Raw genomic sequence first — 14,239 nt, 5'->3', positions numbered from 1 at the left:
TTTTTGTTTTTACTGTGCATAAGCCTTGCCAAGGAACTGACTGCTTAGTGGTTTGTTGCGCTGCACTATACCAGCCATAGAATTTATGGATTTTAACTCTACAGACAATCTGTTTTAATGCTACTAAGAAGAACAGTTTATTATGTTCCCATAGGTGTACTAATTTCTGTTGATATCAGTCTTTCAGACAGGGGAGTACTGTGGGCTTATGGGAGTAATCTTATGGGAGTTGTTTTTTTTACATATGTATTGAATTTAGGTCTTCAGTTCTAAAATTGTTGAGCTTGGTGAGAAATATCACACTGACCTTTGCACTGGCAGCCCCCAAGAATTCTAAAAGAAAAGAGGCTGAACATACTGTAGATCTCCTTGTGAGTTGCAAGCTGACTTCTGCACAACAAGCAAGCTCTCTGAAATAGTGGATCTAGCAGGAGATAGTAAATGTGACAGGGAGCACCTGGCACTGATAGCAACTTTTATTTTAAAGCACATACAAATCATATCATTCAGTTTCCAGCGTAATTTACCGTGCATTCATTTCTTCTTTCACAAACATATATTTTTAAACTTGCCAGCTTACATTCCTTCTGGCAAAATGGAAATCTGCAGGTTAACATGAGATGGAATGATCTTGTTCAGCCCCCTTGCCAAGACAGCAGGATTTTACGATAGAACTAAAAGGAACCCTCTGAATTTTGATCTCTTGATTACAATATCAACTTTGTTTTCAGAAACTATTATAACAGGAGTTTCATTATTACATTAAATACAATTTCTTTCATGTAATTGGCAAGAGTCCATGAGCTAGTGACGTATGGGATATACAATCCTACCAGGAGGGGCAAAGTTTCCCAAACCTCAAAATGCCTATAAATACACCCCTCACCACACCCACAATTCAGTTTTACAAACTTTGCCTCCTATGGAGGTGGTGAAGTAAGTTTGTGCTAAGATTTCTACGTTGATATGCACTTCTCAGCATTTTTGAAGCCCGTTTCAGAGTACAGTGAATGTCAGAGGGATGTGAAGGGAGTATCACCTATTGAATGCAATGGTTTTCCTCACGGGGATCTATTTCATAGGTTCTCTGTTATCAGTCGTAGAGATTTATCTCCTACCTCCCTTTTCAGATCGACGATATACTCTCATATTCCATTACCTCTACTGATAACTGTTTCAGTACTGGTTTGGCTATGTGGATGGTTGTCTTCAGGTAAGTATGTTTTCATTACTTAAGACACTCTCAGCTATGGTTTGGCACTTTATGTATTTATATAAAGTTCTAAAGATATGTTTTGTACTTTGCCATGATTCAGCTTTCAGTATATTTCCTTTTGCAGACTGTCAGTTTCATATCTGGAAAATGCATTTTTTAGAAATGTATTTCTTACCTGGGGTGTAGTCTTTTTTCAATTGACTGTCATTTTTCAAATTCGCGGGCAGAATTAGGCTCGCAAGGGCGCAAAATGCTAAAGTTTATTGCGTCATTCTTCGCGTTAGATTTTTTTGTTGCGAAGTTCCGTTCGTTGACGCAAATTCGTAATTTCTGGCTTTGACGCCGGGTCCTTTCACAATGTTGTGTCATCTATGATGCGAGTGTGTCGTTTACGGATGTTTTTGGCGGCAATAAATATTTTTCTGTTTGTTGTGCGTCATACTTGGCGCCAAATATTTTCATTATTTTCGACCCCATTCCGATTTGCCTCTTGCCTTTTTCTATGTCAGAGGGCTATTCTGTTTGCATTTTTCCCATTCCTGAAACTGCCATATAAGGAAATTTATAATTTTGCTTTATATGTTTTTTTTTCTCTTACATTTGCAAGATATCTCAATCTGATCCTGTCTCAGAATTCACTGTTGGATCCCTGCTGCCTGATAACAGTTCTACCAAAGCTAAGTGCATTTGTTGTAAACTTGTGGTGATTATACCTCCAGCTGTGGTTTGTAATAGTTGTCATGATAAACTTTTACATGCAGAAAATGTATCCATCGGTAGTAGTTCATTACCTGTTGCTGTTCCCTCAACATCTAATGCACAAGATATACCTGTAAATTTAAAATAATTTCTTTTTGATTCTATTCAGAAGGCTTTGTCTGCCATTCCGCCTTCTAATAAAGTTAAAAGGTCTTTTAAAACTTCTCGTAAGGCTGATGAAATTTCAGATGACCAGCAACATACTGAATTATCCTTCTCTGATGAGGATCTATCTGATTCAGAAGATCCTGCCTCAGATATTGACACTGATAAATCCTCTTAATTTAGTTTTGAAGGCTTTACAGGCTCCTCCGTTTGAGCCCATGCATTCTTTGGACATTAAACTACTTTCTTGGAAAGTGTTGTTTCTTTTGGCCATCTCTTTTGCTAGAAGAGTTTCTGAATTATCCACTTTCTCTTGTGAATCTCCTTTTCCGATTTTTCATCAGGATAAGGCGGTTTTGCGGACTTCATTTAAATTCTTACCTAAAGTTGTGAATTCTAACAACATTAATAGAGAAATCGTTGTTCCTTCCTTGTGTCCTAATCCCAAGTATTCTTTGGAGAGATCCTTACATTCTTTGGATGTGGTAAGAGCTTTGAAATATTATGTTGAAGCTACTAAAGATTTCAGGAAGACTTCTAGTCTATTTGTTATATTTTCTGGTTCTAGGAAAGGTCAGAAGGCTTCTGCTGTTTCCTTGGCTTTGTGGTTAAAGTTTTTGATTCATCAAGCTTATTTGGAGTCGGGTCAAGCCCCGCCTCAGAGAATTACAGCTCATTCTACTAGATCAGTCTCTTCTTCGTGGGCTTTTAAGAAGGAAGCTTCAATTGATCAGATTTGCAAAGCAGCAACTTGGTCTTCTTTGCATACAATTACTAAATTCTACCGTTTTGATGTATTTGCTTCTTCTGAAGCAGTTTTTGGTAGAAAAGTACTTCAGACAGCTGTTTCAGTTTGATTCTTCTGCTTTTGATTTGTCTTTTCCTTTCATTTATGAGATTAAACTTATATCTTGGGTTGTGGATTAATTTTTTCAGCGGCTAATGGCTGTTTTTATTTTTATCCCTCCCTCTCTAGTGACTCTTGCGTGGAGTTCCACATCTTGGGTATTACTATCCCATACGTCACTAGTTCATGGACTCTTACTTCATGCCAATTACATGAAAGAAAACATAATTTATGTAAAAACTTACCTGATAAATTCATTTCTTTCATATTGGCAAGAGTCCATGAGGCCCACCCCTTTTTTTATGGTGGTTATGATTTTTTTGTATAAAGCACAATTATTTTCAAATTCCTTTGTTAATGCTTTCTTTATCACCTCACTTCTTGGCTATTCGTTAAACTGAATTGTGGGTGTGGTGAGGGGTGTATTTATAGGCATTTTAAGGTTTGGGAAACTTTGCCCCTCCTGTTAGGATTGTATATCCCATACGTCACTAGCTCATGGACTCTTGCCAATATGAAAGAAATGAATTTATCAGGTAAGTACTTACATAAATTATGTTTTTGTTTGTAAAAGTTAAGAAAAAACTTCAAGCCTGAATGTAAATTTGCATTTTGCTTTCAACACAAATTTTGATATCTACTATTAAAGGGAAATAAAACCCAAATTGTTTCTTTCATGATTCAGATACAGAATTTTTTCTAAAACAATTTTCTTATTTAATCTGATTTGCTTAATTCTCTTGGTATCCTTTGTTGAAGAAGCAGCAGCATTGCACTATTGGGAGCTAGCAAAACACTGGGGGAGCCAGTAACATGAGGCATACATGTGCAGCCACCAATCAGCAGCTCCTGAGCCTACCTAGGTAACCTTTTTAATAAAGGATACCAAGAGAACAAAACAAATAAGATAATAGAAGTAAATAGGAAACTTGTTTAAAATTACACACTCTATCTGAGTCATGAAAGAAAAAATGTGAGTTTCATGTCTCTCTAATGCAAGTATTTATGCATAATACGGTTATGATTTTTACAGCGCACATTTAATATGCTTTAGAGATGCATATTTTATTAAGCAGTATACTTGTTGAAATTCCCCCAAGCAAGATACACAAGGGATGGAGTTTTGTAGTTCATTATTATGTATGGATTTAGTTTGACATCAACCATCAACAAAAAGACTGCAGCAGGTCTGCCATTGTGGAAGTTATTAGTTGTGAATGTTTTTTTTTTATTATTGATGTTGTTTGTGCAGGGATTTGTCCACTTATGGTTTTTAAAACAAGATGAATATAATTTTTAGTTATGTTTTTATTACAGTACAAAGTTAAAAGCCTTTATGACTGGTAAAAGCTTATGTTTCTTTCTCTCCCCCCCCCCCCCCCCACACACACACATATTTGGTTGGGAAGTTACTTCTACACTGGTATAATTTATTATATCATTTTATTTTCACTTGAATGTAATTTGGTAACTATATGTTTATACTCTTTTCTCCACAAACCACCAAGTGTGTCCTGCTGCAGTTATCGCTTTTGCAGTTTTCCAAGGGTCATTAGTGTAATAATAAAATGCTCTAATTAATTAATATGAGTATTTCTTTCCTATGGCATGGAGAGTCCACAATTTCATTCTAATTACTAGTGTTATATTCAATTCCTGGCCAGCAGGAGGAGGCAAAGAGCACTCCAGCAGAGCTGTTAAGTGTCACTTCCGTTACCCATAATCTCCAGTCATTTTTTGCCTCTATCATTGGAAGGACGTGCAAAGTTGTATCTGAAGATATTTAATCCTTTAATGTTTACTTTTCCCTGCAAGTAAGGATTGGGGCTATGCTGTGTCCATGTCAATCTCTTTAGTAAAAGTAATGGTGGCTTTAAGCAGTTGGAAGACGGCAAGGTAGTCCTTGCTTAGTTTCCAACATCTATGCTACCCCCTATATAAAAAAACAGGGTTATTTACTCTGTTCCCTTATTTTTCATGCGGATAAGGCGATCCTTCATACTGCATTGGAATTTCTTCCTAAGGTGGTGGCGGACCGCTATATCAATCTGGAATTTGTAGTTCCTTTTTGTCCTATTCCTTCTTCTCATAAGAAATGTCTGTGGCATAACCTGGTTGTTTTGCATGCTCTGAAGTTCTATCTGCAGATGACTGGAGTCTTTCGACAATCTACTATTCTTTTTTTGTTGTGTTCCCTGATAGACATAATGGCCAGAAGGCCACTTCTTCTATTCTTTATTTTTTTTTTTTTTGGTTATGTGAAGTTGTTATTCGATTGGCTTATGAGACAACTGGTCAACCAGCCTTCTGAGAGAATTACGGCTCATTCCACTAGGGCTGTATCTTCTTCCTGGGCTTTCAAAATGAAGCTTCTGTGGAACTAATTTGCAAGGCGGCCACATGGTCTTCATGGCATACCTTTTTTCAAATTTTACAGATTTGATACTTTTGCCTCTGCTTAGGCTTCCTTTGGGAGAAAAGTTCTTTAAGCGGTGGTGTCTTCTGTTTAGGTCCGCCTATTTTGTTCTCCCTCCCTTTCATTATGTGTCCTCTAGCTTGGGTATTGGTTCCCACTACTAGTTAAAATGAAATTGTGGATCCTCCATGCCATAGGAAAGAAAACAAAATTTATGCTTACCTCATAAATTTCTTTCTTTTCAGGCATGGAGAGTCCACGGCCCTTATTTAAATTTAAGACTGCAGTTTTTTGTACAAACCTCAGACACCTCTATACCTTTGTGTTATCTTCTATTTCAATTTTCCTTCGGCCGAATGACTGGGGATTATGGGTAAGGGAAGTGACACTTAACAGCTCTGCTGGGGTTCTCTTTGCCTCCTCCTGCTGGCCAGGAGTTGAATATCCCACTAGTAATTGGAATGAAATTGAGGACTCTCCATACCTGGAAAGAAAGAAATTTATCAGTTAAGCATACATTTTGGTTTTTATTGTTGTTTAAACATGTCCATTTTACTCCCAACTTAAAATAAATTAGTTTAAAATTAAGAATAAGAGCTTTTTTCTTTCATAAAATAGTGAGGTCCACGAGCCATCACATGTGGGATTAAACTCCAGTCTGCTAGGAGGAGACAAAACACCCAGCATAATAGAGTTTTTAATCCCTCCCATAATGCCTTAATTTTTCCCTCCTGCAAGTAGTAAACTTGAAGTGCCGATATTCACTTCTTTGACAGGGGTTCTCTAACCCAGGGTTCTTCAAACCACAGGTCAGGACTTTTTTTACTGGGTCGCGACTTGTGTGTGTGGTATGTGTGCTGCATGAAAGTGTGTGGTGTGTGTGTGTCTTATGAGTGTGTGTGTTGTATCAGAGTGTGTGGGGTGTGTCTGTGTTATATGAGAGTGTGTTACTACATTTTACAACACTTTCAAGTTTGACTACAATCAGGAAAATACGCACACATTTTAGTCACTTTGCCAAAAATTGCAGCTATCTTATTGTAAATTACTTCAGATATTTTCAGACCAAGCATAAAAATAGGATTGTAAAGGTATGTGGTATTATAGCACTAGGTCTAGGGAAAAAAGCTTGAAGAACCCTGCTCTAACTCATTTGACCCATTTCCTCACCATAGTACCTACAAACAAGGCAGAGTTTTAGGTACTTTAAATTTACCACGTTCTATTAAGCGCACTCCGGAGCTCCAGTCCTCTTAAGCATCAGGCTCTCAGACGATCAAAAGGACTTATAGCTGCAGGAGGGGCAATTTATGTCTACCATATGTTTAAAAGATGCCTCCTTACATACCCATATTCACATTGATCATATTGAACTCCTCAGATTTGCCTTTTAAACAGGCTTTATGAATTTGTGTCACTTTCCTTTGGTCTATCAATGGCACAAATAATTTTTACAAAGTTTCTCAGAGCTCTTTTGCTCGTAGTGAGGGCTCAGGGGATTGCAGTAGCTCCTTATCTAGACGACATTCTGGTACAGAATAAAGGATCATACAAGCAAAGCTCTTCAGTTCCTGCGTACGACAGTTGGAAAATCAACCCCCAAAGAGATTTATTTTCTGAGATTCATAATATATTCCGTATCAGTGAAACAATGCAGATTTAAAGGGACAGTCTACACCAGAATTGTTATTGTTTTAAAAGATAGATAATCCCTTTATTACCCATTCCCCAGTTTTGCATTACCAACACAGTTATATTAATATACTTTTAACCTCTGTGATTATCTTGTATCTAAGCCTCTGCAAACTGCCCCTTTTTTCAGTTCTTTTGACAGACTTGCAGTCTAGCCAATCAGTGCCTGCTCCCAGATAACTTCTCGTGCACAAGCACAGTGTTATCTATATGAAATACGTGAACTAACACCTTCTAGTGGTGAAAAACTGTTAAAATGCAATCTGAAAGAGGTGGGCTTCAAGGTCTAAGAAATTAGCATATGAACCTCCTAGGTTATGCTTTCAACTAAGAATACCAAGAGAGCAAAACAAAATTGGTGATAAAAGTAAATTGGAAAATTGTTTAAAATTACATGCTCTATCTGAATCATGAAAGTTTATTTTGGCCTAGACTGTCCCTTTAAGCTGCAAAAGGCGTGTGCTCTTCTCCAACACTTCTCTTCCTTTAGTCCTTCAAAGTATGGAAGTAGAAAGAAAGTTGTGCAGGTGCTGTGCCTGTTTAGTATCATACCTGCCTTTACTGTTATCCCACCCCTTTTCATGGTGGTCTTGATGACTTCACTGTTTGGGCATAGAATGCCATACGTGATGGCTCATGGACGCTCACCATTTTATGAAAGAAAACAAAATTTATGTTGACCTGTTAAATTAATTTCTTTCATGATGGTGAAAGACCCTTCCTTTTTTTCTGTACAGTTGGCAGCAGTACTGGCTATTATTTCACTCAACCTTCTTTATCTTTCCTTCTTTTCTAAATTTCTTTTGGCAGTATGTATGACTGAGGGATTATAGTATAGTGGGAAGGATAAAAAGCTCTGTTATGTTGGGTGTTTTGCTTCCTGCTAGTGGTCTGGAGATTAATGTGATGGCTTGTGGACTCTCACCATCATTAAATAAATGAATTTATCAGGTAAGCATACATTTAATTTTATGTCTGAGTATGACTTTAAAAAGCATTAATGTTTTTTTATATGCACTATTTCAGTGAGGATTGTATGCACTTCGGTTTAGAAGCTCCAGATTTCTTCCTCGCTGATGAGATTAGAATAGATATTGAGGGCTATACAAAAACATGGTCATTGTATGAAGAATTCTATCAAGGTTTTAATGAGAAAGCAGGAGAAGACTGGATTTCTTTCAGGTACTTTTAAAATCATTAAATACATGTGACTTATCTTTTATAATAACATTATGACTGCATGGTATTCTCCTTTATGCTTCATTGAAAAATATATTTTAAGATCTGTGACATTTTACTGTGATGGTCAGCGGGAATATCCTTGTGAGATAAAGCCTTACGTTTATAGCCTACAACAGAAGTCTTTGAAGTTGTCTCTTTATGAAACCCTTAGAACTTCTTGCCATTTGCTTTATTTCCACTGCTAATTTCAGTCTTCAAACATTTGTAATAACATATTCTTATGTTCTGTACCATAATCTTAATCTTTTTATCTTGAATAACTACAAAACAAGTAGAAAAGAAAATATGACCTTGATTGTTTTGGTGCTTATTGCACATCTTTTATAATAGTTAGATACGTTTCTTTGTATTTAGATACACGCACATATGCATTGTCATGTGTTAGTTATGTATAATAATTGCCAAATGGTCTAACTCCATAGGTGTAGGGAGTATCATTTGGTCAGGGCTCGTAGGTCTATCTTAGCTGAGCTCTATAAATATTAATATGTATATACAGAGACAAGCCAGATAGACAGAGGCAGATATATACTGTATGTGGGTGTGTTTTTATTTTTTTTATTGAGAGATAGATGCAAAAAAGGGAAAAGTTTCTCTCTATACCTTATATTTTGTACTGGTCCCCAGTATATTCTATTTAAAGGGACATGAAACCCATTTTTCTTCCTGATTCAGATAGAGCATTCCGTTTTAAACAAATTTCCAATTTACTTCTATTATCAACTGTGCTTCATTCTCTTGGTATCCTCTATTGAAGGAGCACCAATGCACTACTGGGAGCTAGCTGAACACATTAGGTGAGCCTATGAAAGAATCATATATGTGCAGCCACCAATCAGCAGTTAGCTCATAGTAGTGCATTGCATCCTGAACCTACCTAGATGTGCTTTTTAACAAGGAATACCAGAAGAATGAAGCAAGTTAGATAATAGAAGTAAATTGGAAAGTTTTTTTTTAAATGATTTGCTGTATCTGTAGCATTAAAGAAAAAAATAGTGTTTCATGCCCCTCATTAGACTCCTCGGTAGCTTCTTTTAATTTCTGTATGAATCGATGCATAGAATTGATCTTCATTATGTATCGATGAATATATTACTCCTTGATAAAATATATACGCTGCATTTGTCTATTTATGATAAGGGTGTGCATATACAGTGATATGTTTTCACAAAGAATGCACAGTTTCTAACATATTTCATTTTAATGCCAGGAGTAAGTGTTATGGGTTTGAAGAATTTCTGTTAACGTGGCATGAAAAACTAAGAAAACTAGAAGAGCATACAACAATGTCTGTAAAAATACAAAAAGAAATAGATAAATACAAGGTAGGTCCAATCAAATAACAAGCTTCTTACACACTCAATAAACAAAATAATAAATCGCTTTTATTGTTTTCAGTTGACTTTATCTGGGACTATTGGATAAAATGATGATCACATTTTTATCTTGCACTCTAAACTCAAATTTTCTTGCATGCATATTAATTGTGTGGCCAGAATTGTAATAATATAAGTTAACTTGCCCTATCTTATCTTTCTGTGGACCCCCATCATGATCCATTAGAGTTTGCTTTTTGAAAACGTATTTGGCTTTCTTTTCTATGCAATTTCAGTACATTAGAAGTACAGCCTTTTAAGTAAGTTAAAGGGATAGGAAGTCAAAACCGAAATGTGCATGGGTGCATTTAAGTTTTAAATAGAAGCATTTTTGCAATATACATCTATTAGAATAAATGCTTTTGGTAAAATATATTCCATTTAGCTAGCAACATAAGCACATATGCTTTGAGTGCTCGGTGGATCAGCATTCAAACACTACATCTTCTCAAGGAATCAGCAGTGACTTATATGACACAAATTTCCTAACGCATACACACCTACCCCATAGCCCAGACATGCAGTATACAAGAGATTGTGGTCATATGCAAGGAGAAATTTTTGTAGCTCCTTTGATGTTGCTGTTGACATCTTGGTAGCCTCCCTGATAAGCTTTTTCCTCATCCTCTCATCAACTTTTGAGGGTCTTCCTGATCTTTGCAAAGTCTCTGTGGTACCACATTTTTTTCACTTATTGATGATAATTTTGAGAGTGCTCCATGGTACATGCAGTGCCTTTGATATTCTTTTATTTCCCTTTCCTGATTGGTACTTTTCAACAATTTACTCTTGCAGTTTCTTTGGGAAACTCTTTAGGGTCTATGGCTCTCCCAATAGTATGCAACCCCAGACATTCAAGCAAACCCTGCAACAACAGCTGACTTTAATCTGGGTTTAATCAGAATTACTTTTAAAATATTGCAGGTGTATGCTGTTTACCTACAGGCATGATTGAAAATGTGATTGGTTAACAGTGTTGTTGTTTTTTAAATATTCTTAATAATTAACTGTTTTATTCTCTGGATTTTTGTTTGTTAGAAGATTACAGATGGAAAAAGTCTGACATTTGCGTTGTTGTTATTTCTGTCTTGACACATTTCAAAAACCTGCAAATTCTTAAGGGTGTTTAGACTTTTTATATCCATTGTACAAGCACATTTCAGTTTTGACGTTTCTATCCCTTTAAAGTGCCTGCATTATAATTTTACAGGAAGATCTGCATTGTATAAGTGTTAAACATGCCTTATGCTATAAGAACTAGGCCTTTCTTAGACTATGATGCACGTATTTCTTTCCTAAGATATGGTGAGTCCACGGAATCATCAATTACTAGTGGGAATATCACTCCTGGACAGCAGGAGGAGGCAAAGAGCACCACAGCAAAGCTGCTATATATGTCACTTCCCTTACCCATAACCTCCAGTTATTCTCTTTGCCTGCGGTGCAAGGAGGAGGTGAAGTTTTGGTATCTGATCTGCAATCAAGATTTTTTTATTTTAAAGCAGAGTAGGTTTGCTCTGATCTTTCTAAAGGGTCTAGCCTTAGCCCATGTCAGTCTCTTCGGTAGGGCAATGGTGGCTTTTAAGCAATTGGGAACTTGTGGGGTACAATCCTCACTGCGTTTTCCCAAAACATTTTGCTGCCCTATTTAGATAGCCTGAGTAAGTTTACTCAGTCTTTCTGTATTTCCACAGGTCCATGTGAGGGATGGCATCCTCTCAAACCAGGTGAGCTGTCCTGCTGCCGGACAGATAAATATTAAGGTAAGTGCCATTTTTATTTTTCTATGTAGCAGGGAAAAATTTGTCACTTATTCAGCTGAAACGCTGCAGGGACGTTGTTTATTATTCCTGTCAGGGTGCAGGTTTTTATGGCAGTTTTTGCAGGCACTGTTAGTGTGAGGAGTTATTTTTTTTATTGATAGCTCAGTGGGGATCCGTTTTTAGTAACAGATTATGTCCTTTTTTTTGGTGGGGTTTATTGTTTGTTTTTAAGCCTGTTTTTCAAGAAAGTAGTTTTTTTAAAAAAATGGCTTTTTTGTCAGCTGTAGTACCGCCCCTTTCTCCAACATAGGTGTGTCCGGTCCACGGCGTCATCCTTACTTGTGGGATATTCTCTTCCCCAACAGGAAATGGCAAAGAGCCCAGCAAAGCTGGTCACATGATCCCTCCCAGGCTCCGCCTACCCCAGTCATTCTCTTTGCCGTTGTACAGGCAACATCTCCACGGAGATGGCTTAGAGTTTTTTAGTGTTTAACTGTAGTTTTTATTATTCAATCAAGAGTTTGTTATTTTGAAATAGTGCTGGTATGTACTATTTACTCAGAAACAGAAAAGAGATGAAGATTTCTGTTTGTATGAGGAAAAAGAGTTCTCTATCCCCGTCAACAAGGGTTCCCTTCTTGGGAACAATAATAGACTCCTTAGAAATGAGGATTTTTCTGACAGAGGCCAGAAAAACAAAACTTCTAGACTCTTGTCGGATACTTCATTCCGTTCCTCTTCCTTCCATAGCTCAGTGCATGGAAGTGATCGGGTTGATGGTAGCGGCAATGGACATAGTTCCTTTTGCGCGCATTCATCTAAGACCATTACAACTGTGCATGCTCAGTCAGTGGAATGGGGACTATACAGACTTGTCTCCGAAGATACAAGTAAATCAGAGGACCAGAGACTCACTCCGTTGGTGGCTGTCCCTGGACAACCTGTCACAAGGGATGACATTCCGCAGACCAGAGTGGGTCATTGTCACGACCGACGCCAGTCTGATGGGCTGGGGCGCGGTCTGGGGATCCCTGAAAGCTCAGGGTCTTTGGTCTCGGGAAGAATCTCTTCTACCGATAAATATTCTGGAACCGAGAGCGATATTCAATGCTCTCAAGGCTTGGCCTCAGCTAGCGAGGGCCAAGTTCATACGGTTTCAATCAGACAACATGACAACTGTTGCGTACATCAACCATCAGGGGGGAACAAGGAGTTCCCTAGCGATGGAAGAAGTGACCAAAATCATTCTATGGGCGGAGTCTCACTCCTGCCACCTGTCTGCTATCCACATCCCAGGAGTGGAAAATTGGGAAGCGGATTTTCTGAGTCGTCAGACATTGCATCCGGGGGAGTGGGAACTCCATCCGGAAATCTTTGCCCTAGTCACTCAGCTGTGGGGCATTCCAGACATGGATCTGATGGCCTCTCGTCAGAACTTCAAAGTTCCTTGCTACGGGTCCAGATCCAGGGATCCCAAGGCGGCTCTAGTGGATGCACTAGTAGCACCTTGGACCTTCAAACTAGCTTATGTGTTCCCGCCGTTTCCTCTCATCCCCAGGCTGGTAGCCAGGATCAATCAGGAGAGGGCGTCGGTGATCTTGATAGCTCCTGCGTGGCCACGCAGGACTTGGTATGCAGATCTGGTGAATATGTCATCGGCTCCACCTTGGAAGCTACCTTTGAGACGAGACCTTCTTGTTCAGGGTCCGTTCGAACATCCGAATCTGGTTTCACTCCAGCTGACTGCTTGGAGATTGAACGCTTGATTTTATCGAAGCGAGGGTTCTCAGATTCTGTTATCGATACTCTTGTTCAGGCCAGAAAGCCTGTAACTAGAAAGATTTACCACAAAATTTGGAAAAAATATATCTGTTGGTGTGAATCTAAAGGATTCCCTTGGGACAAGGTTAAGATTCCTAGGATTCTATCCTTCCTTCAAGAAGGATTGGAAAAAGGATTATCTGCAAGTTCCCTGAAGGGACAGATTTCTGCCTTGTCGGTGTTACTTCACAAAAAACTGGCTGCTGTGCCAGATGTTCAAGCCTTTGTTCAGGCTCTGGTTAGAATTAAGCCTGTTTACAAACCTTTGACTCCTCCTTGGAGTCTCAATTTAGTTCTTTCAGTTCTTCAGGGGGTTCCGTTTGAACCCTTGCATTCCGTTGATATTAAGTTATTATCTTGGAAAGTTTTGTTTTTAGTTGCAATTTCTTCTGCCAGAAGAGTTTCAGAATTATCTGCTCTGCAGTGTTCTCCTCCTTATCTGGTGTTCCATGCAGATAAGGTGGTTTTACGTACTAAACCTGGTTTTCTTCCAAAAGTTGTTTCTAACAAAAACATTAACCAGGAGATTATCGTACCTTCTCTGTGTCCGAAACCAGTTTCAAAGAAGGAACGTTTGTTGCACAATTTGGATGTTGTTCGCGCTCTAAAATTCTATTTAGATGCTACAAAGGATTTTAGACAAACATCTTCCTTGTTTGTTGTTTATTCCGGTAAAAGGAGAGGTCAAAAAGCAACTTCTACCTCTCTTTCTTTTTGGATTAAAAGCATCATCAGATTGGCTTACGAGACTGCCGGACGGCAGCCTCCCGAAAGAATCACAGCTCATTCCACTAGGGCTGTGGCTTCCACATGGGCCTTCAAGAACGAGGCTTCTGTTGATCAGATATGTAGGGCAGCGACTTGGTCTTCACTGCACACTTTTACCAAATTTTACAAGTTTGATACTTTTGCTTCTTCTGAGGCTATTTTTGGGAGAAAGGTTTTGCAAGCCGTGGTGCCTTCCATTTAGGTGACCTGATTTGCTCCCTCCCTTCATCCGTG

The 14,239-nt window shown here is 38.2% G+C and overlaps 1 protein-coding gene across 1 annotated transcript in view; it reads left to right on the top strand.

Moving 5' to 3' along the window:
- Window positions 1–14,239, top strand: part of DYNC2H1 (dynein cytoplasmic 2 heavy chain 1) — a 1,178,830-nt gene that overhangs the window by 149,323 nt on the left and 1,015,268 nt on the right. Inside the window, exons 23-24 of the mRNA XM_053705582.1 lie at window positions 8,062–8,217; window positions 9,488–9,602. Coding sequence (XP_053561557.1) covers window positions 8,062–8,217; window positions 9,488–9,602 — 271 coding nt within the window. The remainder of the gene's footprint in view (window positions 1–8,061; window positions 8,218–9,487; window positions 9,603–14,239) is intronic.

This window comes from Bombina bombina, chromosome 3 (assembly GCF_027579735.1).
Source record: "Bombina bombina isolate aBomBom1 chromosome 3, aBomBom1.pri, whole genome shotgun sequence".
NCBI classification, from domain to species: Eukaryota; Metazoa; Chordata; class Amphibia; order Anura; family Bombinatoridae; genus Bombina; species Bombina bombina.
Note: the sequence above shows the minus strand (reverse complement) of the source record. Positions and strands in the feature narration are given on the sequence as shown.